This window comes from Condylostylus longicornis, unplaced genomic scaffold, assembly GCF_029603195.1.
Source record: "Condylostylus longicornis isolate FDR11 unplaced genomic scaffold, ASM2960319v2 ptg000083l, whole genome shotgun sequence".
In the NCBI taxonomy this organism is placed as follows: Eukaryota; Metazoa; Arthropoda; class Insecta; order Diptera; family Dolichopodidae; genus Condylostylus; species Condylostylus longicornis.
Window position 1 is genome coordinate 2,253,326 of NW_026578051.1, and position 27,884 is coordinate 2,281,209.

Genomic DNA, 27,884 nt, shown 5'->3' on the forward strand with positions numbered 1-27,884 from the left:
AGCCTTCGAAAGTATTTTTTTTTTCTGCATTTTTACAATTGTAACAAATTATCGAGAGACAAATATAGGTGGACACGAATTACCGTCAGAACTATTAATAATAAACTATTAATAAACCGCTATTTAAGTCTAAGTTATGGCAATCGTAACTTTTTAGAACTATAGTCAAATTGACAAACCATTAGTTTTGCTCAATAGTGTTTTTCTGTCTACATTTCGTAAAGGAGTGCACTGAAGTGTTATATATCAGCATTTTAGGCTTAATTGAGAGATCTCATTCGTTTCAATCTTCAGTTCTAACCTTATTCTCAAGAAGGCGTGAGGCGTTAATATTTTCGAATTTTACTCTAATATGGAGTAATTTTACAACATTTTTAGTTCATTTCTATGAGGGTTCACATGATCCTCTTTTAAATTTAAAAAGATTTAATGGTAATCAAATACTCATTTAAGAAGTCTTCCTTTTACCGATCGCATTGCTTACAGAAAGGGAAGGTTATTTTATTTATTTTTAAATTTAGTGATTTTTTCTTGGACATACCGAAAATAAATTTTGATTTATGTTTTTGAAAAATTCAATTCGAATAGCCTATAGTTGATCTTATGAAAATCTATTATGAGTGCGGTAGTTAAACAATAGGAGAGGAAAACTAAAATTATTTATCTTGTTATTCAAACAGTGTTTTCACAATATACATATGTATGTGTGTTTTATGTACATCAACCATTCAAAGGTGGAAAAATTTTAATGTAGCGTGAAAACGTAAGTATTTTTATTTTGTCAGTTTAGAAAAAAGAGAAAAATTTATTTTTAATTGTGTTTTATGCTAAAAACGTTTTTTTTTTTTTTTTTGGGGATTTAATAACCATGTTTTCAAATCATTTACAGCATATTTTTCTTCAAGTACATAGCAGAATTTATTTAAATAATTTTCTCATAGGAAGTTATTAATTTTTTCAACAAACAATGAGGGGCTTTTCTTCTATTGAGCGTCTTCATGCTGTTGCCTTTTGTATATAAAAAATATGTAGTTTTTTTTTACTATATATTTAATATTTTAAGAATTGTAATGGTTGTTTATTTTACGACAATTTACGAGTAAATGATGGTAGTAGATTGTTATGTATTTCAAAAGTATCAATGAAATTATTCATATTAATTCTGAAAATGGTCATTTTAGAGAATACAAACTTCTTTTAAATATTTATTCTTTAATTAATTTACAAAAAGAATAATGTAAATTAAATTGTATACAATGATTTTTATAATTGATCAAACGACATATTAGAATAGATGTATAATAGGCAACCCTCATGTTGTGATTGTTAAATTTTTCAAAGAATTCTTCACTTAGAATTTTTGTGTGCCCTTATGTGACAAAAATTTATTAGAATTGTTTAAATTGTCTTGAATGATTTCATAAATATTATTTTAAGAAATTTTGTAGAATCAAAGAAATAAAAAATTGGGTGCGTTAATTGCTATATTGTGATCAGTAAAGTAAGATATTTTAAGTTCCTATATAATTACGTTATTATAGACAACTAATTTAGTGTTAAAGAAATTTGGTATTCTAACTTTAAGAAATTTTTATTGTTGTCAATTGAGTACACGAGTGAATGAAGGTGTCATATGCAATTTTTTTTTCGGAATATGGGTTTGTTGCATAAATAGAAATTTTATATGAAAAGACTCGTTTTTCAAAAAATGTATCAGTTTAAGAGATAGCTTGTCTTTAAAAGGTGTTTGAAAGAAAATTAACTTACTCGAAACTTCAAAAACTGTAGCTGACACCTTCATTCGATCGTGTCTTCAATTGTGGTTAAATATAAGAACAATCACACAAAATCTTATCGTCCCGGCAAAATTAATACACAAAAGAGAGATAAATTTTTCCAAGCTTATGTTGGTGATGTTTCATTTTAGCAACTTACAATTAAGTTATCGATAATTTCTTTAATAATGACAATTCGCTGATAATTTCTTTATATTCCAGTCATGAGCTGAAGCGTTTTATACTTTCCACTCGAAAGTTCACCTTCCAGGAAGGTCACTGGTTTAAATGCAGATTTATTTTCATAATTTTATGCTTTTTAAATCTTCTTTTGCTATCTCCCTGTTTTTTTGGCTTGTTACAATTTGCTTTTTAGTCTTGAAGAAATATGTATTCGCGAAGAGTGTGTTTACAAAAAAAATTTTAATTTTTATTTAGTTCCACAAAAAATTGGAAACAAAATCAACCTGTGCTGTTACATTTTGAAATGTTGCAAAATTATTGAAAAATAATTTTTGGAAAAAATGAAAAAATTGTTGAAGAAGCAGATAAAAAGCTAGCCCACTATGATTGATCGCTTTATTGCAGAAGTATTGCACTTCTTTAACATTTTCAGTAAATAATGATACGGTATGTACTTAATTTCTAAATACGTACGACGTATAAATATACATAACAATAATAATATTAACATTGCCATTGAATTTTTTTCCTAATTAATTATATTTTAAGTGATTTCTTGTTAAATTGATGGTCAAGTCCAGTGAATAATTAGGCTAATTCTTCATATATTTCTTGACTATTAACAATTATTTTTTGTTTTCTTCTCTTTCTTTACCACTCTTTTTTTTTTTTAACTTTTTTAATTAATTTATTTTATGTTTTTTTTTTTGTTATGATTGTTCTGGTCCAATTCACATTATTATTTTTTTAACTCATTAAAATTTTTTATTTGTATATTGTAAAATGTGATGTACTTTTCGCTTGAAATTAAATATAAAGTCGCCTTATATGTGAAATTTTATATAAAATGTGTATACGTAATACGGGTTAATTAATTTATATAGAAATAGTTGGTAAGGTGTTGTTGGTTGAAAGCAATTTATCTATTTTTGTTTACAGTACTCATATAACCAATACACTACTTTGCTCATATGTGCTCAAAGTAAAAAAGACGTTGGTACCTACTTTGAAAAATCACTTTCAACTTTTTTTTGGGAATATTATATGAGACAGAAGATTTAGTTTTCCAATTAAAATTAAAGTCGTACAAGTAGTCAAATTTTCATAAAACTTTTTTTTTTCTTTTCAATTTCCTTTTTTGTATTTGTTACAAATTTTACAGTTTTTCCCATGTAAATTGTATTTTTTATTGCTTTATATCAATTTATAATAAGTTGTTTTTTATTACTGTTTGTCATTATCACGCACTCTAATTCAATATCGAAACTAAGCACATACACATAATAAACTTTGTTTACCATATATAAACTTAAACGACAAAATGCAGAAGGTGTTAACTATGCCTTAAATTTAATGACTTTTTTTGAATTAAGTCACCTATATGTGTTTATGATCAAGTGAGTTATTGTTTGAATGCAAGTTTTTCACTAAATTCGGCTTCACCATAAAGAAATATTGATTTCAAGGTGGATCAAAACACAACCTAAAGAAAGGTTAATTTACTTTCGATTGATTTTTGATTACGAAAGCGACACAAGGCCAAAATCATTTTCGTTTGTTGCCCGATTCCTCGCGCAAATCCTATTTTCGCCAACTAATTTTCAATCACTTTTCAAAATCTTAATTTCCGTAATTTTATACTTACAAAAGCTTCGCTTAACAAAGAGTCTGTGTATATTTTTCAAATTTAAAAAATTGTAAGACTCCTTTTGGTCGGAATTGAAAAATTATTTGTTTTCTGCTACTATTTGGTAGACAATATTTATATTTATGTATGCAGGGGGACCCGCTAATTTTGCCACATTGAAAATTGCAAAATTTCTGCTCATAAGGAACAAGTTCACTTATTAACACAAATTTTGCTTTAAAACGAGTTTTTTATTTGTCTAAGAATGACCAAAATTTCATAAAGGGACAAATTCATTTGGTTTTAGAAAAGGTGTTTGCTTGTAATCGATGCGCTTATAAGCTTGTAAATTATGAACTAAAAATAGATATATGTATAACACCAATTTTTTTTTGCTAATAAAAAATTTTACATTTATGCGAGTTGATTATATACGAGTTCTACTGTACATTCTGCCAATTTTACTTAATTTTGTGGTACATGTATATTCTCTGATTCGTATACCAATAGTATAATAGGTATTTTAATTATAATATTCTTTTTATACTTTACTTTTAAAGTTCACATATGTATTAAACTTTTACTACGGGTACAAAGAGTATATTTTATGTATATTGAAAAATATTGAAAATAAAGCAGAGATAAACAAAAAGTAAAGAAATTCAAATGAAGTGAAGAAAGCATATCGTCACTGATGATAATGGTGGTCAGCAAAAATATACAAAACTCTAATTAATTAAATCAATAAAAATGTTAAATAATGAAGACAAAATAAAAAACAACTTTCCCAATCTCATATCTATAGAAAATAAAATTGACAAAAGTCATCTACATTTTATAGTTAATAAATAACAAAAAGGGAGTCAGTCATTTTAAATGAAAAGATTCACAATTACTAAGTACCGTATATAGTTATTATGAATATGTTTCATATGCTTAATATACGTAATTTAGTGTTGAGAGTTTATAGTAATATTACAATAGTGTTGTTGAAAATCTTTAACATTGTGTTGTAAAATTATAATTTATTACGAGTACTTTATTCATAATTTTTATTATAAATTTCACTTTTTTAGAGTTGTAAGCAAATTAAATTAATTTCTTTAACTAAATTTATAGGTACTTTAAATAAATTATTTGACTTTTTCATTAAACAATTGGCATCAAATTATTGGTCGAGTCGATCTACAATTTCAAGAGTTCATTATATTGTGATTCTGTTGTTTTCCAACATGTGTTCTTTTCTTCACCTCATTGAATATAAACCAAGCTGTTCGACTTAAATATTTATTATCAAGAAAAAAAAATTATCCTAAAAAAATTGGGATGTTTCTGCATTTTGGATACTGTGAAAATACTCTTGTGTAGCCAGCCGGCCATTCAGGCGTTACAGTCGTTACAGTGGTGAAATTTTGAAGAAAGTTGTCCTATTAAAATGAACTTTTCTGTACTCTGCCGAGATAGTTTGTGGCTGTTAGAGAGTCCGAACAAATCAAGAAATCACATTACAAATGCTGTTACAGTAGTATTAATATTAATACTTTTAATAATACATAGTATTATTGTATAGTATTTTTGTATTATTATAGTATTATTAATATAGTATTTGTATTATAAATCGACGAAAAAGTATTAGTATAGTAGATAATACATAAGTATTATCTAGTATTTATTGTGACAGGAGTTGTAATTTGCGAAAAATAAAACTTGTTGTGAACTGTTTGTGTATATTTTGCTATGATAAAGATGAGTACATTGTTTGGCTTTTCAAAGACTGGTTTCGGCTAAACAGTGATGAACAGTTTCGGAAAATGTTTCAATTTGAACTTCTACAAAATCTTTGCTATAAATTCTTTTTGATTTCTTCACTCAAACGCTGCAATAAGTTTGCATAATACCTGCCGTTGATTGTTTTTCCCTTCTGTAGATAATCAATAAAAATTATCCCAGGCGCATCTCAAAAAACGGATGCCATAACTTTTTCAGCCGATATAGTTGTTTTTGCCTTCTTCGGAGCCGGTTCTCCCCTACTGGTACATTGTTTCGACTGCTCTTTTGTTTCAGGAGTGTAATGATAAACCCAAGTTTCATCCATTGTTATAAATCGACGCAAAAAATCGGTCTTATTTTTAGTAAACATGGCCAAACAGTTCATTGAAATATCCTCACGATTTTGTTTGTGGTCGATTGTGAGTAAACGCCGCACCCATCTTGCGCAAAGCTTTTTCATGTCCAAATTTTCGGTCAATATCCGATGTGCAGCACTTTTTGATAAGCCTACTACGAGTATATCAGCTAACTCACGCACTTTCAATCGACGGCCGTCTAGTATGATTTTGTGGATTTTTTTAACCGTTTCTGGTGTGGTGACCTCATTTGGTCGACCAGTGCGATGTTCATCTTCACAGTTCGTACGGCCACGTTTAATCTGCGCTACCCAATTTTTAATCATTGCATATGAGGGAGCAGACTCCCCTAGTGTAGAATTTAGTTCACTTTTGATACCGGCTGGACTAAGACCTTTCAAATAAAAATATTGAATGACATAACGATGACCAATTTTATCCATATTAAACATTTACTAAAAAGCTTCACTATTAATAGTCGGTAATCTGAAAAGAAAAAAAAATAAAAGTGTGACAATTAATCCTTCAAATGTTAGGGCTTTCTGCCAGGCTTATTTTTTTTTTCAAAATTTTTGTGTTTTCTTGGTTAGGCTACTTAATTCTGGGACAGCCCTCGTATATAATTTTTCAGAATTATTTTAAAACCAGGCTGAAGTGACAAATTTGACAATATTCAAATTAGTATAATTATAAAGTTTTACGGTGTACCTCTTGGAATATAATTACGTTAAGAAGTTGTAAAAATATTTTATAGGAAAAGGTATTAAATAAGCTTATTACTCAATTTCTTGTGTACCCGAATGTACTCGTATTTATGGTTATTTTATAAAGATATCATGTGTAAATTTTGTTCTCTTTTTTCTTTTGTTTGTTTGTTAAATTGCCATAAATAAGAGTAAATCTGCTACTTTATTTATAAGTAGTTTATTTTTAAAAAGAAATGTATTAGTTATTATATGAAAACCTGAGCGTTATTATGACTATAAAAATCCGCTTATCACACCATTAGAAGACGAAAACAATTACTGTATCAAACAATTTTTGTCGGAATATAGAAATTTCTGGGCCTATCTAAACAAAATAAGAAAAATGAGGAGTCCCAAATGCCGGTAATGCCATTATATTCGAAATAACCGGTTTCCTTGTTTTGTTTTTTAAAGTGCAACAGGAGATGGAGAACCAGTAATAGGAATTTCAAAGTGAGAGAATATCTTGTTGTAAACCAGGATAAGTATTATCAAAAAACATAGAGAATACTGTTTCACATAATTTTTCTGAGTGCCAATGGCTGAAGAATGTAGAGATTTAAAGGCAGCCGAAATATACCAAGGCAGTTTTATACATAAACCGGAAACTAAAATATCTGGTCGATCCAGAAGAGGCAGAAATGAGAGTTCCATGATAAAATATAATGACACGGTCAGATTTGAAGTCAGTTCAGTTGTTTCGAAGTCAGCGTCTCTGGAGTGGATTCATAGTGATATAATTAATAGTGTTTTTGAAAATAATTTTGATAATTTGAGAATATTAAAATATTTGCTAAAAACATCTTACAATTTTAAGAGATATATATTTTCTTCTTCTTTCTTTTGTCTATAACAATAGTTCCCGAAATTCGATATTCCATCGATTTGCGTGTAATTATGATTCGAAATTGAAAAAGAAAAAGCAAAAGAAAAATTATGATTGCAAATTTTGCAATCGGAATGTTTTTATTTTCTTTTTCTTGTTTTGTATTTTGCAACGTGACTAAATTTTTTCAATTTTCATGGAAAATCTTTTTTAAATCTTGTACTTTTTGCTATTATATACGTATATGAATATATTTATACATATGGGTTTATATTTTTATACATTTTAAGAGAATAATGGGAATTAGTAAAGGAAAAATAAATAAGAGAGAAATAGCATAGAAATATATTGCAAATTGTATCACAATATTCACAATAATGTTGTGATTCGTGAATATTTGTTTTTTTATAGTTATTGCTTGCTAAGGTTGTTTGGGGTTACCTTATGAACGCATTCAAGTGCAAAGTGTACGGAAGTAATTTTGCTAATTTTATATTCATTTTAATATAATGTGAGAATGAGTGAGAGAGAGTTCGATAGAAATATAGAAAAGGGATTTTTTTTGTACTTAGATTTATTTTGAATAAATTTGCATACATATCTTTAAAGGTTCATATATGAATATACATGCTATATGAATATACATGCTATTTAACCAAAATTTCCGGAGTGTGAAATAATTAACGGAAATTTATTTTTGAATGTATTGTGTAGGTATTGAAATTTCTTTTAGTTTCCTTGTGAAAAAAAATGTGCTTTGATTGCAAAAATTTAAAGAATTCGAGGATATTTTTTTGTTGAGTGTAGGGTAGTGATTAAAAAATTGCATTAATATTTAAACTTGCTTCATATTAATTTCCAGTTACATCATATAGAATTTTCGGCCTATTGATTATTTCCAATTTTGTATTATATTCAACTTTTTAGTTAAAAAAATTTTTAATTTAACTAATTCTTTTTTGGGGATGCTCACCTGCCGCTGAAGGAATCCATTAATAGATAAGGAAACTAAAAGGAGCATATTGGTGGGGATGCTGAGAGAACTGGTTGGGGGAATTCATATTTGGCGCGACACTTCAGATTCGCTAGGAAGAAATATTATTCAAGGAGTTTGATTGGCTCCGGTAGATGGCTTTTGTGGTTTGCGTTACATGGGTGTTTTTTATTGTTAATTTGAGGGTTGTCAATGGGTCATCTTGTTAGTTTAGTGCACGTGCTTCACGTGAGTGGTCGGTCGCAGTCCTGCTCTTTTACTATTACTATTACTATTACTACTACTATTACTATTACTACTACTATTACTATTACTACTACTACTACTACTATTACTATTACTGGTACTACACTCTAGTAATAATAGTAATAGTAGTAGGAGTAGTACTAGTTTTTTTGTTGAAAAATTAACACGTGAACTTTGGTTCAATCGCAATACCTTTCTTATTGTACTCAAAACCGGTCGGCAGTAGGCCATATTAGTTTTAGACTTAATATAATTAAAAAAGTGATGTTATAGTTATTTTTTAATTTAATCGAATTAAATTCATATATGAGCAAAAGAAGCCAAAGGCATTTAAAATTATTTTTGGAAGTTGCAAATATCTGTTATTTGGCAAAGAAATAAATTCTAAATATTGCTTTATTTTTGGAAAATATATGAAATCACTAGCTACAATAATGCCTTTTCTTTTTAATTAGCTTTTGTTTTCATTTTGCAATCGTTGACAAAATTAAAATCTTAAAGCTTTCTAAGGCAATTAAAAAAAAATATTAAAACCCTAAATTTGTAATTCCTTTGCTTTGTAACATTTTTTTATTTTTTTTTAATTTGTTTTTAATATTCTCAAATGCTCTTCCGAGTAATGTGATTTTGACATGTGACAAATTTTAACAATGCAATCTGGTTCACTACATATGTATGTATATGTATTACGTTTTCTTTATGTTGTAAAAAACCAAATTCTTCTTTGTTGTTCAAATATCTGAATATTATTTAAAATATTCAAAATGTTTTTCCCCCCCTTGACTATACCTCACTTAAAACATAAAATAAGATCTAAAAAAAATATTGAAATCAATTTTCAAAATAATAAATAAAAACAAATAATAATGTAGGCATGTCTAGTAGTGTGTACAAAATGTATATAATATATAAAGTAGCTATATACATATATATATAAAGAAAGACGCATTTTAATCCGAATTTAGTGTATAGTCAACACAAATAATTGTACACTATTGATATCACGTTTTTTTTTCAAACATTGTGACAGCAATTTATAGCAGATTTTACCATGAATTCAATTTTGGTTTTTAAAAAATGTACATAATGTACGTATGTATGTTGGCTGGGATAACATGTTTACAAAAAAAATAAATTCTAATTTCATTCTTCTCGATGAGATAATACACTGTGGTCGAAAAATATTAAGTAATTTTTAACTGATTTGAGTGAAAATAACGATTTATTTGTATGGGAGTGTGGGATTCGCATATTATTTTGTCTAAGGGGAGGATTCGCCTGTATCGTTTCGTGTTAGATGAAGTCTGTCGCTATTTAGGAAATTAAATGGAAATATTCTATTGTAACACAATAAATTGTTAAAGAATGACATTTTCAGTATTTCGACGTAAACATATTTTCAGTATTTTGACGTGCATGTTTAAGAGGCTAATGGATGGGCATAGTAAAAATAATAAGCACATAATTTTCAATTCTGGAAGAAATATAGTTAAAAAATATTATCTTAGATGATTTTTAGCAAATTCATTTATTTGCTAAATATTTAAGTGGAACTGAAAAATCCGAATAAATTTCGTGTCATCGTTCATAGAGTAAAGATGAGTCGGAACGGACCGTTAAATGGCAATAGGTACTGTGAATAGAAGAAGTTTAAAGCGATTTTGGAATTTAATTATTTTGGTTTTTATGCTTACCCACTTTTTAAGTTCACCAAATTTAAGAAATGTTTAAGAAATGCATTGAAGAAGAAATTTGTAGTCCATTCTTCTAAATTTGTAACAGTTAGATTTAATGTTGTAATTTTTGTACACTTTGTTAGCACTGTTCCAAAATTTTTTTGAAAAAAAGTGCTTATTAGATTCATTCTGTCCGTACGTCCGTGGACATGTTTACAAAACTTCTACACCCTTGAAGATAGAAAGCTGAAATTTGAAGAATAAGTACATAGATTTTTGCTAAAAACTTGTTTCCGTAGAAAAAACTATTTACATATCTGCCCCCCCCCCCCCCCCAAAACCCTAAAAACGCTATTCCTTTACTGTTTATTGCACTGAAACCATAAGCATTCCAAATTTTGCGAATGCAGAAAGGCAGTGACTTGCTTCTCCTATCGCGCCATACTACAGTTAAACTTTAAAAAACAAAATGGCCGTTCAATTTTACCGTTATCAAAAGTTCGTTTTTTTCAAATTTCCATGCCCGTTTTTTTCAAAACTCCATGACAAACTCATTTTTGCTTTATTTCAAAGACTGCATAAATCGTTCATACTAAATATATGCAATCTTGGAAACAGTTTCGTATATGAATTAAAATAATTTTAGTAGTGTGGTAGGTATACATAGACTGTATTTAAAAGCAGTATTTTCATTTGTTGAAGGGAAAAGTGCTACTATACAAATCATTAGTTTGACCCAACTTTATTTTTAATATTATTTTGTTTTTGGTATATACTAACTATTATATCCAAAAATGGCTTCTTTAAACTATTTTTAATAAAGCACCTAACAGCATAGAATCCTATGACGTGATGTTGTTGTTTTTTTTTGTTCTTTCCAACTAATTTCTTTCCAATGTGTTTCCTTTGCTTTCCTTTACCGTTACCGTACTTCAAAATAATCCAATTAATTTAAAATTATTTTTTATTTGTATTTTTCGTTATTTGTTTTTTTAAATCTCTTTATATGTGTATATATACACATAAGATTTAATGGGTAACCTGTATTCATACAATGGTTATATACATTTATAGCTATATGCATGTGTGTATAGTATATATGAAAATGAAAATTCTATTCACTTTTATGCCTTTATTTTTAAAAGAATTTCAATTTTTAAATTCAGTTGAATACATTCCTTAAAATGATAAAGTTTTAATAAGAACAAAAATAAAAATATTTTAACAATTTTTTTTTCTTGAAATTTTAAATAAATTTAAAAAAAAATATGTCAAATAATTTGTTTTTAATTGATTTACAATTTTAATATTTGAATTTGCAAAAAATAAAAAAATAATAAAAAATTTTATTGTTTATTTTGCAAGTTAGTATTTAAAATTATTAAAAATTATATTTATTTTCAAAATATTATCAAATTATTGTAGTGTTTGAAAGATAATTAAAAAAAATAATGAAATAGTGTGTAATTAATGTGATATTGTTGAAAAATTCTGGAAAATAAATATTTGGATATTTTATTATCGCCCTCAAATTTTTTTAAAGAAATGGTAATGGAATTCTGTTATTAATTGAAAGTCTCCAAAAATATTGGAGAGCATTGGAGAGTATTTAATTAAATTAAAATATTTAAATAAGTTTTGGAAATTTATAATGCATTATATTTTAGGAATATTGAATTCCTAACTACTTACGAGTGAAAATGACTTAAAAAAGCTTAAATGGTGTTCTTTTAACATTTTGAAGTCAATTTGAAGTTAATCGTAAATAAATATGTGCTGTAATAGGTTATTCTTTTAATAGTGATTATTCTTTTAATGGTGATGGCCTGAAAAAAATTTGTGCAATTAGAGATTCCTATACATTGGAATCTCTTTATTTTTGTCTTATTCGCCAAAATTTTGAATACACATCGCCGGTTTGATCTACAATGTACGACGTTCATAAGAACAGAATTTAGGCTATTCAAAAAAAAATTTTTTTTTTAAAATGCTTTATACTCGTATCAACCCTTTACTGGGAAGATCCCATAATTTTGTCCCGTTATGAATGTAAACTATGGCTCCGCTCATTAATATAATAACCACCTCGGCAAAAAGACGAGAGATCGCGAATGTTTCGTTTAATTTTCAAATTTTGAAATCAAAACTCATATTGCCCAACATTATTGGCAAAACTATCATTGATACTAATGTGAAATTGATACAAATTCATTCGCCGAATCTTTTTGTAGTAGCCTTTTATACGACTAATTCTGGTATGCACGAGGTAATTATAGATAATATTGCGTCTTGGGAATAAATTTGTAAAGGCAATTTAGATTTTATAATTGCAAAAAGATCATGCTAAAATGTTCGAATCTTTAATAAAAGATTTAATAAATAATGATGTTAAATGAAATCAATACTTTCAAAAAAACTAAAATTTTACATTTAATTTTAATTAATTATAATTAAATGTTTTCTTAAAAAGTTCTTTAATTGTACTTGAGACATTTTAATTGTACACTTAGAAAAAATTGATCAAACCTTCGCTTTTTTGTTTTTGTAAGTGTGTGTAATTAATATATTTTCATTATATTTTCTTCTGCTAGCAGTATGCGCTAGCAGTATTCCTTACGTTTTTTGTTATTTTAAAGAAGCCATATAATTTTATTAAAATTATAAAAAATAATTGCGTATATTGCCCAATATAAAAATTATATCTCAAGGATGGTGCTAAAACTACTCTCATTGTAACTTCATTTTGGCAATAATTATAAAAATAAAAGCCCGCCAAAATAATGGCTTTCATTATGAGTATATTATATTGCTTAATAACCGACATGATCTTTTATACAATAATTTTTGGGAAAATTTTTAAATTTTTACTATTAATTTATAATAGTGTGAAGACTTTTTTTTATTTAATTGCATAATTTTTGGTTCTTTATGAATAAAATTAAATATTTTTTTTTTTTTAAATTGAAAAATATATTCAATTCAAATGTTATTGAAGTGAAAAATCTTATACGAATTCATAATTAATCAGAGCAAATTAATGTTAAAAGTAAATTTTTAATATTTTTGTTTTTGTAATTTAAATTATGTGAAAATTTTGAGGTTACGTTTACTTTTTTTTTTTATTTATTTAATAATTATTTTTTTTTTGGTAAATTATGCAATTTATTAAATTTTCCTATGTAATGATTCAAATAAGATGATTTTGATTTCTTTTTGTTGTTGTTTTTATTTTTTATTTTCATATACTCTATTATACTTTATGATTTAAACAAAGATTTATTTAAATTTATTTATTTGCAAATTATTCGTGAGAATTCACTCGTTGTCTGAGCATACAATAGTAGTTTTTATAGTGAGTGAGAAAATTTGTATGCACAACCCAGACTCCAGTAGCCCAATTAAAAATATTTTTTCTTAAGTAATATAATAATTTTATAGTAAATAATAAAATTTTATATTAAAAGATTTCTCATTAATTACAAAATTTTACGTCATAAAAGATTATTGTGAATTTTGTTCGAGAGTAATAAAAATTTACATAAATACAAAAGATTTTTGAATTTTTTTATTATAATTGTAAGTACTTACAGATTTCTATGTTGTTTGGGCTTAGTTATAAAGTGTTTTAGGTTGGAAAATTGAACAGAAGTAACTTTTATGTAACTTTAATTTGGTTTTTACATAAATTTTATGATTAATAATAAATTTATTTAGTAATATGCAAATTTTATATAAAAATCTCACCTAAATAAAAATTTTTAATTATTGCAATACTAGTTAGTATTTATAGTAATCCGATAGGACTTTACTATGAACGTTTTAGGTATATACTATTCTGCATTATTTGTTGCATTTGTTTCCTGCGTAAGGGTCTGTCGTTACCGGATATTTCCCTGGAAAAATTGCTTGAAGTAATCAAGAATGTTGGTCCCGCGGAAATGCTCTAGGCAAGACACTGAGCACTCGTAGGGCGGGACACGATAGATTTTTAAGATTGCGGTGCATCATCTAAGCCACAATCTATATTCAACAATCCACATTTTCTATATAGGGCAGACAAGGCTGATGTGTCTGATACGTTCTAATGGCTATGTTATTTGTTTGAAGCGGTGTCTATGCTTGGTGTTTGCCGTTTTTTGTTTTTCGAATGGTTTGAGGCTATCGGTTGGTTTTTGTTCACAAATTTCAATTTCTTGGAATCCCAAAGCGGTGGTTGATATAAAACTTTCTCATCAGTTTGTTTTTGGAATCCATTGTTACTGTGTTATGAGAAATGAGCCTGGAATGAGCCTGGGTGATTATTAACGAAAGTCTTTTCGATGTATTTTAAGTATGTCGTCAATGGAAAAATCATATGCACGTAATTGGTTTGGTTTGATTAGTTGGGAATATTTCTTTTTACTTAATTTACTTAAAAAAATTCACTTAATTTACTTAATAAAATAACAAAATAAATTACAGGAAACTCATGAGTAAATTTTAATTCAGAATAATTGATAAAATTTGCCCAACATCCGATCAACTAATTTAAAAAATTTCAATAAAAAAATCAATTTCTCGTGTAAAATTAACTTCAATTAACTTTTTTCAATTTAATTTAAACTCCGTCCGTTCACTGGTTAAAATTGTTATTCGAAAGTAAAATAAAAAACCTTAAATAATTTTTGAATTTTTTATCATTCTTTAATTTCGATTTTTTCTCTTCTTTTTTCAGATTTTTAACATCTTTTTATTAATAAAATTAATATTTTAATAAAACAAATTAAAATCAGTTTTATATTGCTTACACACTTTAAGTATGGCAAGGTATATTAATTTATCGCATCACATAAATTTTACAAATTTACCATCACCAAAAGATCGATTCGAGCTCCTCGATTTAATTGGCGAGGGTACTTATGGTGAAGTTTATAGTGCTCGAGATCGTGAAACAAATAAAAAGGTAGCTGTAAAAATACTTGAAAGTATTGCTGATAATATTGAAGAAATCGAAGAAGAATATTTAGTGTTACGTGATCTATCAAAACATCCAAACCTACCAGAATTCTATGGTATATGGTTAAATAAAGGAAATGTTATAGAAGATGATCAATTATGGTTTGTAATGGAGGTAAGTACTATAGGCCAAATAATTTCATAGCAGAATTTTTAATTGGCAATATATTTTATTGTATTCCAGCTGTGCGATGGTGGATCAGTTACTGATCTTGTTCATGGTCTTAGACTTAAAAATAAATATTTATCCACTGATCAAATAGCATACATTGTTTATGAAATGTTAAAAGCTCTTATATATTTACATGAAAATCATTGTATGCATCGTGATATTAAAGGTTAGTTGCCGAGTTAAACTTAAAGTCTTCTAAATTTTTATTTTCTTTTAATTTTATCATAAGGTCATAATATTTTATTCGATGATGATGCTAATATAAAATTAGTTGATTTTGGTGTAAGTTCACATTTAGCAGCAACATTAGCACGTCGTAATACAAGCGTTGGTACACCATATTGGATGGCTCCAGAAGTTATTGCATGTGAACAACAATTAGATCAATCATATGATTCACGTTGTGATGTATGGTCTGTTGGAATAACAGTTATTGAATTAGCTGAAGGTGAACCACCATTAAGTGAATTACATCCAATGAGAGCACTTTTTCAGATACCAAGAAATCCACCACCAGCCCTATCAAAACCAGATTTATTTAGCCCACAATTAAATGATTTTATTGCAACATGTTTAGTTAAAGATTTAGAAAATAGACCATTTGCTAGAGAATTACTTGATCATCCATTTTTACAAAATATTAATAAAAGGTGTACACAAGCACGTATAGAATTGAAAGAAATTATTGAAATGCAAAAGGTAGATGGTCGAGTAACACGACATGCTGAAGTTACAACAAAACATGGAAAATTAAAATCAGATCGTAAATCGAAGCCTAAAAAAATCTATTTAGACGATTTAGGTGAGTAAAATATTTGTTTTAAATTAGTGAAAAATAAACAAAAATCAAACAAATTAGGAAATGAGCTTACGTCAATAATCTTGCGATTATGGGTTTTGAATTTTTTGCTTATTTTTTTTTTAAATCTTAAAAATATATTTAGAAAATTGATCGATTTAGTGCCAAAACTATAGATGAGATAGGTTTTCTAAACTTTGAAATTTTAAAAAAAAATTGTTAAAAAAGGTGTTTATTGTTTCCTTTTAGTATTGCACGACCCCATACCTTGACGAAAAAACAGAAATTTTTTGAAAATTTTTTAAAATTTTTTGAAAATTTTTTAAAATTTTGCACGACCCCCCCCCTCCTTGCCAAAAAAAAACAAAAATTTTTTGAAAATTTTTTTAAATTTTGCAAGACTCTCTTCTTGGCAAAAAAAAATTTTTGAAAATTTTTTAAAATTTTGCACTTCTGTCTGTTCAGTTATAAAAATTTTATACTCTTGAGTTAGAAATGTTGTGATTTATTTGTTTGAAAACCCGGAAAATGTCCGGTTGTCGTGTTGGGCTTCTAAATTAGTTGTAGTCTCAGACCTATTTAACATAAAGTTTCATGGCAAATGCGTAAAGTTTATACTTTACCTTGTGAAGTTTATTTGTATAGGCATTGCGTTTATACAGTTTTTGCAACAACTCTGGTCGGACTGATTGAATATTTTTAATATGTCAAATATTCATGAGTGTTTACGTTTCATTAAGTCAAAGTCACAAATATTATTATTGCAACAATGAAAAACTGCATTGCATTTGAAATTTTGAAGGTTGTTTTTAATCATACGAAAACAAGTCGGTTTTACGACTCGTTAAAGTTTTAATAGGAAAGTCAGTCACTCATTAATTAGTATGGTATTTTCGCATTTTTAATTTTAATATTGAAAGAGTCATTAGAATGTCGGAAAGTGAGTTAAGTGAGATCAAAAAACACAAAATATCAAAAACAAAATAAAACAACAATTGATGTAATAACACAATCAACACCAAACCAAAGATGCTTCAATACACGCTTTTCAATTCAAAAAACAGAAACTTATTAAAAAAACTAATACTGAAATTGAACATTTTTTTAATGTTCAGGACTACCAAACAAAATCGATTTGATAAGAGAAGAAGAAGAGGAAGAGCACTTAACACGTTTATTTAAATACACCGATGATAAAGTTATTCAATATGAGGAAATGTTTCCACATCCAGGTGTCAATAATAAATTTATTAAGGTACAGAAATTACCAAAATATCCTGAAAGAAAATATCGAAAAAAATTACAAGAGACAATGAGAAGACCATTGTCGATTAACGATAAATTTGATATAAATTATGTACATGTTTACAATGATAAAGATTTTGAAGCACGTTTTAGATTTCCGAGATCATTAATAATGAGAGTTGTTATGGGAAAACTTTATAAATATTATTTGGAAATGAAAAATGATGAAAATTTTAACAAAATATTAATTGATGTCAAATATTTTTATGAACAATTATTGATTACTTTACGTTATTTTGCAACCGGGAATTTTGATGTTGTCCGTCAAGATTTTCCACATCATGATAAAGAAAATATTGAAAATATCATATACCATATTTGCAGTTTATTTGAAATGGGTGCCAAAGAATTTATTAATATGCCATCTGACGCCGATGAAATTATGGATGTTAAATTAAAATTTTATTCCCTTTATGGATTCCCAAATTTGATTGGTGTAATCAATGGTAAATGATTATTTTTTGAAAATGTCGCAAATGAGGATTTTTTGGAGGAGAATTCTTAATAAAAATAAAAATTTTTTTTAAGGGTTTCATGTACCAATTGCAACTGATGAAGAAACTTATATGAATTCAAAAAAGTGGAGCTCATTAAAAGTTCAATTTATTTGTGATTGTGATTTTAAAGTCAGAAACATCTGTGGAAGGTATTAAAAAATTAATTTGAGAACTTTGTTTTTGTATATTTAACACATTACTAAATTAGCCAATTATTGTCAATTTTTTTAGTTTTATGATTTCAAATAATTTGTACATGTGTTAAATGTATAAAAAATTGAAGTAAGTAAATGAATTTTATTATAATCTTTAAAATATTGATAAATTCAGGTGTCCCGGTTCACATACAGATCAGGATATATTTAATAAATCGGATATACAACAAAGAATTTCTGATGGTGTTGAATTTAAAAGATCTGTCATAATTGGAAATAATGAATTTCAATGCCAAAAATATTTATTAACACCATTTATTAAAGAAAATAATAGTAAAAAGAGGCGATATAATGAAAAGCTAAATGAAATTTATAAAATTTCAATAGTTTTAATTGAAAAATGGACTAAGAGATTTCCAGTTCTTGGAATAAGTTAATATTTAAAATATAGACATTTTTGTTTTCATAATTACTTAAAAATATTTTATATTTTCATTTAAGGATCAAATTTGAATGCTGATTTTATATCGAAAATTATTATGACAACAGCTTGCTTACATAATTTGGTATCAGAAAAAAATTATCCGGAGCCAGAAGTTGATTTGGAAAATTTTGAGCAACCAGAATCGTTTGAAATTGAAGATGACGCTGAAGAAAAAGATAATAGTGAAAATTGTATTACAAGAACATTAGTGGCGCGCAATTTCTTTTGAAAAGTTAATGACGCGCGATAATAGCATTACCAGTTTGTATAAAAAAAAAGGAAAAATCTAAGTGATTTGATTCTGAAGTGGTTGATTCTCTTGCTTATATTATTATAATTAACAATTTGTATCTATAAGACCCTTTAAATTTCGTTGAATGGGTTGATTGGGTTAAATTCAAATTTGAACTAAGATGTATTTTGTTTTAAATTCTAATATATTTTCAGTATAAAATTAGAAATTTCAATTTTAAGAGTTTGAAATGAAATTTCTTAAAATATGTTGTAGTCAATTTGCTTCACAATTGAGGCAGCATTCTATCTACGGTATACATATCGATTTTGTTAACTTACATATCTAATAACAAACATATCGGATTTTAAAGACTATATTACACCATATAACCATATCTATTATTTAAGTATTCATTTGTGTTGACTAAAATTAAATTACAATATTTAAACATATCTAGACAAAACTTAATCATCATATCATAGCTTAATGTATTTAAAAATTGTATAAATTTAAAATTGAATAAAGTTTATTTAAATTAAAAAAAAAAAATAATTTTAAATGAACTTTGGAGAGCGTCATATATGGGGATATCGTTGGAAGATAAAAATATTCTTATATCGTTTATTTGGCACGAATATATAAGAACATCTTGTACATGTAACAAAACAAATTTCTTCAATCGTCTCTAATCTTAAATAAAAGTTTCATTACAACGAAATTAACAATGATTTTCATTTTTCACTGAATTTTAGCCGCTTTGGAAGCTTTAACTGAAAATGCAATAGTTGAACAACTCGAAAAACGTTTTGAAGACAATCAAATTTATACATATATTGGTGATATTCTTGTAGCTGTTAATCCATTTGCTGAATTAGGTTTTTATACAACACAAAATCAAAAACGTTATGTTGGAAAATCACGTTCAGATAATCCACCTCATATATTTGCGGTTGCAGATGCTGCTCATCAAGCTCTAATTCATCAAAAAACAAATCAAGCTATTGTTATTTCTGGTGAATCGGGTTCTGGTAAAACTGAAAGTGCTAATTTATTATTAAAACAACTTGTTTATTTAGGAAAGGTATGAAATTTGCTAAATTAATTTTTTTCTGATAACATTCATTTCACTATTTAAAAATTTTTCCTTACTTTTAGGCACCAAATAGAAATTTAGAATTGCAAATTCTACAAGTAAATCCTATAATGGAAGCTTTTGGTAATGCACGTACTGGTATTAATTCAAATAGTTCAAGATTTGGAAAATATTTGGATTTAACAATGACACGTAGTGGAAAAGTTACTGGTGCTAGAATATCTGTATATTTATTAGAACAGAGTCGAGTTGTACAACAAGCTGAGTAAGAAAGAAATTATTAATAATTTTTCACAATAATATTCAATTTTTGTTTTTTTTTTTGTTTTCAGTGGTGAAGGAAATTTTCATATATTTTATTATTTGTATGATGGTCTTGAGTCTGAAAATCGTCTTGCACATTATCATTTAGATCCAGCATTTCGAAAACATCATAAATATTTAGCTGATACACGAACCCCGAGTTATTTAAATGTTGAACGTTGGAAACAATTGATGTCAAGTTTTAAAGTTCTTGGTTTTCGAAATGAGGAAGTGGATACTGTTAATAGAGTTTTATCTGCAATATTAAATTTAGGTGATTTAGAATTCGGTGAAGCTGTTTCAAATGATAATACAGATCCGAAAGCAAGAATAATAGATGTAGCACCGGTACATCGTGTTTCAAAATTGTTAGGCATTGAAGTAAGTGAACTCGTTGAAGCTTTAACATCGAATTCAGTTGTTACTAAAGGTGAAACTATAACAAAAAATAATACCATGTTTGAAGCTGGTGCAGCACGTGATGCAATGGCTAAAGGTCTATATGGAAGATTATTTGATTGGATGGTTAATCAAATTAATTTAATACTATCGTTTAATAAATTAAGTTGGTAATTAGAAAATATTTTTTTTTATTTCTGCATAGATATTTAAAGTTTTATTTGTTTTCTATTTTAGCAATGAGCAGCTTTCGGTAGGATTACTTGATATATTTGGATTTGAAAATTTCCCAAAGAATTCATTTGAACAATTATGTATTAATATAGCTAATGAACAAATACAGTATTATTTCAATCAACACATATTCACCTGGGAGCAACAGGTAGTTCATTAACATTATTGATTAAAATTATCCAATAAAAATATAATTTCATTTTAGGAGTATATTGCTGAAGGGATTCCAGTTGATCTTGTTGAATTCAGTGATAATAGGCCAGTTTTAGATATGCTTTTAAGTCGACCTTTAGGACTTTTAGCTTTACTCGATGAAGAAAGTCGTTTTCCTCGTGCAACAGATCGTACTTTTATTGAAAAATGTCATAATAATATTAAATCAAAATTTTATATTCGACCAAAATCTGATGCATGTTGTTTTGCAATTCAACATTTTGCTGGTCGTGTTATATATCAGGCGGATTCATTTTTAGAAAAGAATCGAAATTTCTTACCTGCTGAAGTTATACAATTAGTACGTCAGAGTAAAATTGATATGGTGCGATTCTTATTCCAATGTCCAATTACAAAAACTGGAAATCTATATAATGCTTTACAAATGCAAGAAGCTCATTGTAATTTAAGGCATCCGAATTTACAAAAAATAATTGAAAGTGCAGATCGTTGTAATTCAAGAGGTTTAGCATCACAATCAAGAGCACAACAAACAGTTTCAACATATTTTAGATATTCATTAATGGATTTATTACAAAAAATGGTTGCTGGTTCACCACAATTTGTTAGATGTATTAAACCGAATGATCGAAGGCAGGCGAATACTTTTGAACCACAAAAAGTTTTAAAACAATTACGTTATGCTGGTGTTATGGAAACGATACGTATAAGACAATTAGGATTTTCTCATCGTTTTACATTTGCTGAATTTTTAAAACGTTATTGTTTTTTGGCTTTTGGTTTTAATGAAAATATTGTTGCTAATCGTGAAAATTGTCGTCTCTTGCTAGTACGGCTAAGAATGGATGGATGGGCTTTAGGCAAAACAAAAGTATTTTTGAAATATTATCATGTGGAATTTTTGGCTCGTCAATATGAAGAAAATGTTCGTAAGGTTATTCTATTGCAATCTTGTATTAGAATGTGGCTATGTAGATTAAAATATAAACGTTCATTAGCTGCAATGAATAAAACTGCAATTACTCTACAACGTTACATACGAGGCTATTTAACAAGACGTAATGTACAAGAAATGAAAGAAAATAGAAAACGAGAATTAAAGGAATTAGAATTATTAGCCAAAGAAAAGAAAGCAAAAGAAAATCAAAATATTAAGAAACAAAAGAAACAAAGTAGTAACAATAACCGGGTAGATAAAGAAAACTTAAATAAGGATGTAGCTGCAACAATTATTCAAAATTGTGAGTTAAGTCAAAATATTATTTTAGAAATAATGTTTAATAGTTTCATTTTTATTGTAGATTACCGAAGTTATTCGATTAGAAAGAAGAAACTTCCACCAGAACAAGAAGCTAAAGTAAAAATTGTTTTAAATACAGCCAGAAATCGTATTGAAGCACTTCGAATGTTGCAAAAAGAAGGCTTTAAAACTGATGATGCTGAAAGAATAATACAAAAATATTTTACAACACAAAAGAAATCTAATCAAATTGGACGTGTTGATATAATGCCAGCCGCAAAACGTGTTTTAACACCAAAAGATCAACAAGTTGAATTGGCTTCATTTGCGCAAAAGGTTATATCAAAAGAATTTTCTTTAAAATCTAACTTATGGTAAATATTAATTAAATTTTATTTTGTTTCAGGTTCATAGTAGAAACCAAGACATACATAAGAATTTACGACGTAATCGTGATAGTGTGCCAATGAATAAAATTGAAAAATTACCAGATAATTATAAGCGTCCACCAGGATTTGTTCTGATACCAGGATTATTGGGAATAAATAATTTATTATCAGGATCAAATTTATCTGATAAATCAAATTCAGGCTCATATTATGATTTATTACAAAAGGAGGAGATAGCAAGGTAAGAAAAGAATTTCCTTTAGTTTATTTGGATTTTTCTTATTTTTATTAAAATTTCGTTCTTAAAAATTATGTGAAAAAAAAAAAAATTAGAAATAATTCCTTGGAAAATGAACCGCTTAATTCTTTAGAAAGTTCAGATATAAAATGGGATTTACCATTTTCACAAAAGGAAATTTATCAACGTGAAATTGACAGGTAATAATGAAATATCCGTGGAAAGCTTGAAATTTCTTTTTTTTGCAGCATTTATAACGCCTAGCGATCGGTAAACAGATCGTTAAATCATTGCATTGTAGGCTTTTTTTAATAATATTATTTTCAAAAAATATAAGACATTACTTTTAAAGAAAGGCAGCACAATTTTCTCAGTTAAAAAATTTTGGTTCATTTGATCATTTGCTTTATCACTGATTTGTAGTTTTCAAAGGGGTTTTCATGACATACATGTTGAATCCTTATTGAACAATCCTATTTTTTACACATTGTTCATTCGAAGATTAAATATTTGCGACTTAGCAAATAAAATAATATGTAAAATTTAAGAAAAAAAAAATAAATTTTTAAAAAATTTTACAGGAAACAACAAAGCGTGGTTATGTCAAGTCGCGAAGATATACTTGGATCTAGATTAATAAATTCAGCATATTTAAGGCAATCGCCATCACCAAATAATGGGCCAGATAAAAATTATGGTCCGTCTGGGTAAGAAGAGATTAAATAATCAACTTTATGACTGGATTTTTTTTGGTCTTTTTTGAAATTTTTTAATTTAAATTTTAAACTTCTTCTTCAAAATGTGCCTTATATTTAATAATTATATAAATGTGTGATTAAAATTTAATCATTTATTTTATTTGTGACATCATTTATATTGTTATAATTTTCTTTACTTATTTGTAGTATTTGATGTTTACTATTGATAATTTGATGATACTAATTATAACAAATCAGAGTTAGGAAATTGGAAATATTAAAAATTTGTGCGTGAATCGATGGCTTTTTGTCGCGTTATTATTTAATGTAGCTCAAAAAACTTTTCGAAAACTTTATTAAATATCATTCTAACGCACTTTGAGTGAATTCTTGCGGTGTTTCAAAAATGATTCAGAAATCTTGTCTTTGAAAATAATAAATATACGAGTCTCTAGTGCCGTTTAATTACTGAGACAATAAAATTTACCTAAAATGGTTATTAAAGCCGGACATAAATATTTTTCTCAAAAATATCATTTTTAAGGCACTCACCTTCTTTAAATAATTATTTTGAGTTTTGTTTGTCTTTAACAGTAACAATTCTTTATATTATAAAGTATAATTTGAATTATTACTGTCAATCAAAATTTGACTAGTAATTGACAAAGATACAAACAAAGTTTTCGAACCCAACGAAATTGTTGCCTTACTTTTTGTTGTGCACTTCAAAATGCGCTCTTTGTATCAAATATTTACCGGTTTCATGCTCTTCATTTCGGCAATTGTTGTAATAATTTCGGATTAATTGTATTTTTATTGATTAAATTTAATTTTATTTTTATTTAGAAAAATCTTTGATCATTTTTGTTTTTGTCTTTTTGTTTTTGGAATCATTGAATTTTTGCATTATTAATTTTTTGACAAATTTTTTGTTTTTCTTTGATTCAACACAGATTTTCTGACACCCCTTATAATGTTTTATTACACCTTTAATGAAAGTTTTTGAAATTAAAGAAATGTAAATTTTTTTTTGTATATAAAGTAAAGAATATTTTAATTAGGTTTTGAAAAAACTAAAAAAAAATTAATGTGGTAAGTTTAGATAAATGTTTAGAAAAAAGGTTTAATTTAGAGCAAAAATTTTATGTTTAAAATTTAAAAGGGCACATTTTGAACGAATAATATGATTGGAAAAAATCTCAATTAAAATTAAAGAATTGAAAGTATTTGAAAATGAAGTTTTTTTTCTTAATCCGTACGGTATTGATTAGCTTTACATAAAAGTAAAAAATTTTAATAATAAATAGCACTTGGAAGAAATTCTACTTCCTATTGAAAATTTTCTTTCAAAATGTGCTAATTTTCATAATATTGGATTGAATTGTAGTAAATGCTAGTAAATGTTAATTGTTTATATTAAATTTTCGGTTACTTAAATTATAATTCTCTTCATTATTTCAAAATAGAATATAAGTAAATTAAAATTTTAAAATATTTTATATTTTAGATTATGTATATATTTTAATTTTCTAATATTAACTTTTTCTTATTTTTTAATTTTTAGTCAAACCAAAATACCATCATTTAGTTATTTGAATCCACCAGAAAATAATAATCCAGTACAATTAACAAATTTTCGTCGACAAATTAATCGTAAATCACCACCTGAAATTAATTCAAATGGTTTACGTTCAATATCAAATATAAGACCAACAAGTAGACAAAGACAAAGATCACCACCACAACTTAATCAAAGATTTGGTAAAATACGTTCTCAATCAAGTCATTCATATTTATCAAATGCTGATTTAATAACACCAACAAAACTCAATGACACCAGTAATAATAATAATAATAATAATGCAAATAACAACAATAAAAGTAATAAAACTGAAACAAATGGAAAATATTTATTTGGATTTTTACATTCAAAACAAAAAGAGAATAATGTTAAAAATAATAAAGTGAAACGTTCACAAAATATTCCACCAAATGGTAATTTAAAAAAATCATCAAAAAAGAATGATATTAAAAGTGATATAATAATACCGGTAAAACGTGGACAACAATTAAATAATAATGATTATCAAAATATTAATGATAATGGAAAATCAAATATAAATAAAAATGATAATAATAATAAAATTGAAAATGATAAAAATATACAACCAAATGAAATTGAAATTGCTGCCAGAAAAGTTGTCTATCGAAAATTTGGTGATACAAATAATTTACCAAAAAGTAAAACTAAACAAAATTCATCAAATGGTGGTATACAAGTTCCAAGTATAATGAATTTTTCAAAAGAAACTGAAAGAAAACGATTATTAAATAGCAATAGTAATATTAAAAATCAAGTTAATTTAAATACAAGAGCTACAAATTTATCATCATTTGCCAATTTAAATTCTAATAATAATAACAATAATAATAATTATAATCAAAGATTAAATTATGAAAAACAACAAATATCAAAATATTTAAATATTGAAGTACAACCACAACAATTATTACAAAAAAATAAACAACAACAACAACAACAAAATAATAATTTACAACGTTATCCATTACGTAATAATCGTTTTAATACGCCAATTCATACCAATAATAATAATATACCACCATATAATAATTTAGCTACAACAAATAAAACATCAACATCAATAATTGCCGGTAATAATTATCTACGTAATAGTTGTGGCAGTAGTTGTAGTAGTAATTGTAGTAGCTCTCATAGTAGTTGTAGCATATATAGTAGCGGCGGTATTATTATATATAAAAGCAATAATAATGATCATGATAATATTAGAAATAATAATGGTAATATAATAATTATAAATAGAATATAAATTATTTCTTTATAATGTATATTTATATACAAATTTGCAAAAAAAAAAAAATGTAGCTATGTATTTTTAAGAAGAAATCGATATTTTAAATACACACATATGTGATAATTAAGTCGATATATTTATGCAATATATAGATAAAAATATTGCTTACCGGAAAAGCTTATGAGTGTTTGTGAGAAAGAAATCAAAAGATGCTTACATTAAGTTTGTATTTTTATTTTTCTTTTTCAACTACAAACATATTATCCTTCTTATTTGCTCCTTTTTGTAGTTGTTTTCGTTTTTTTAATATAAATTTTCAAATTATCATTGTATATAAAAGTACGAGGATTTTAAATACATCTCTTTATAAATAGTTTTCGCAATGAATTCCATTGTAAATGATGCTTAATTTGAGTAATATTGCTCGAATTCAACAAAAAAAAGTTTTTACACAACTGAATTAGAAAAATTTTCCAATCAAACGTGTTTTTGATTAAAATGAAAACGGAGCTTTTAATATTCAATTAAATTTATCAAATGTATTCATTAAATCTTTGTTTAATATTGATTATCACATAACTTATATCTGTATATTTTAACACAATAACATAAACCTGTCCAATTATATATTTAAATAAACATTAAATTAATACAATTTTTAACCAGTATTATTAATAATATTTTTAATTTTTAGGTACAAATTCAAGTCATTCATCAACTGAATCATCTATTGAAAGGGAAATATTTTTGCAACGAAGAAATTATCGTAATGAATTACATAGAAATAACAATAATAATGGCAATAATATTGATAACAATAATAATTCTGGTGTTATCGGTGATGGTCAATCATATTTGGGACCATTTAATTTTCGACAATATTTACGTCCAACTCAAGGACCAACTGAATCATTAAGAAAACGTAAAGGTATTAATCCACCTACACCACCTCCACCACAGAGGGGCAAAACAATTTTATAAATATACATTTTAAAAAGATGACATTATAGGAAAAAAAAACTATAACATATACTACTATACATGAATAGTAGTTAATTAAAATTTAATTAAAAATTAAAAAAAAAATAAAATAACAAAAATCTATACACATACATACATGCGGTGTACTATTATATATTTTTTTAATTATTTAATAACTAGAAATTTTATTTTATTTTATAATTGTACCAAAAAGTAGCTATTTCTTAACTTTAATTAATAATAATAAATATTATTACTATTATTATTTACTTTGTATTATATAATTATGTACTTTTATTTATTTTATTATATGCATAATTTTATTATTATGTTTAAAATAAATTTAATGTGTAAAACAAATTATTAAGAATTTCTTATAAATAAAGAAAACATGGAAATTTTATAATTTAGAGAATAATAAAGAAATTAAATAATATTTGAGAATATTACGTGTATGTAT

General features: G+C 26.3%; 2 protein-coding genes across 2 annotated transcripts; one reads left to right on the forward strand and one right to left on the reverse strand.

The window, feature by feature from the left end:
- Positions 1-5,542: 5,542 nt before the first annotated feature.
- Positions 5,543-6,154, reverse strand: LOC129613359 (histone-lysine N-methyltransferase SETMAR-like). The gene has a single exon (XM_055527371.1). It carries the CDS (start codon positions 6,152-6,154, stop codon positions 5,543-5,545), a length of 612 nt encoding a protein of 203 aa, XP_055383346.1.
- Positions 6,155-11,409: 5,255 nt separating this feature from the next.
- Positions 11,410-27,868, forward strand: LOC129613415 (myosin-IIIb-like). The gene is made up of 15 exons (XM_055527473.1): positions 11,410-11,563; positions 14,914-15,309; positions 15,379-15,532; positions 15,596-16,168; positions 19,594-19,922; positions 19,997-20,199; positions 20,267-20,806; positions 20,874-21,018; positions 21,076-22,285; positions 22,346-22,620; positions 22,691-22,914; positions 23,007-23,111; positions 23,493-23,618; positions 25,174-26,282; positions 27,138-27,868. Exons 2-15 carry the CDS (start codon positions 14,998-15,000, stop codon positions 27,422-27,424), a joined length of 5,592 nt encoding a protein of 1,863 aa, XP_055383448.1. The 5' UTR covers positions 11,410-11,563; positions 14,914-14,997; the 3' UTR covers positions 27,425-27,868.
- Positions 27,869-27,884: the final 16 nt, after the last annotated feature.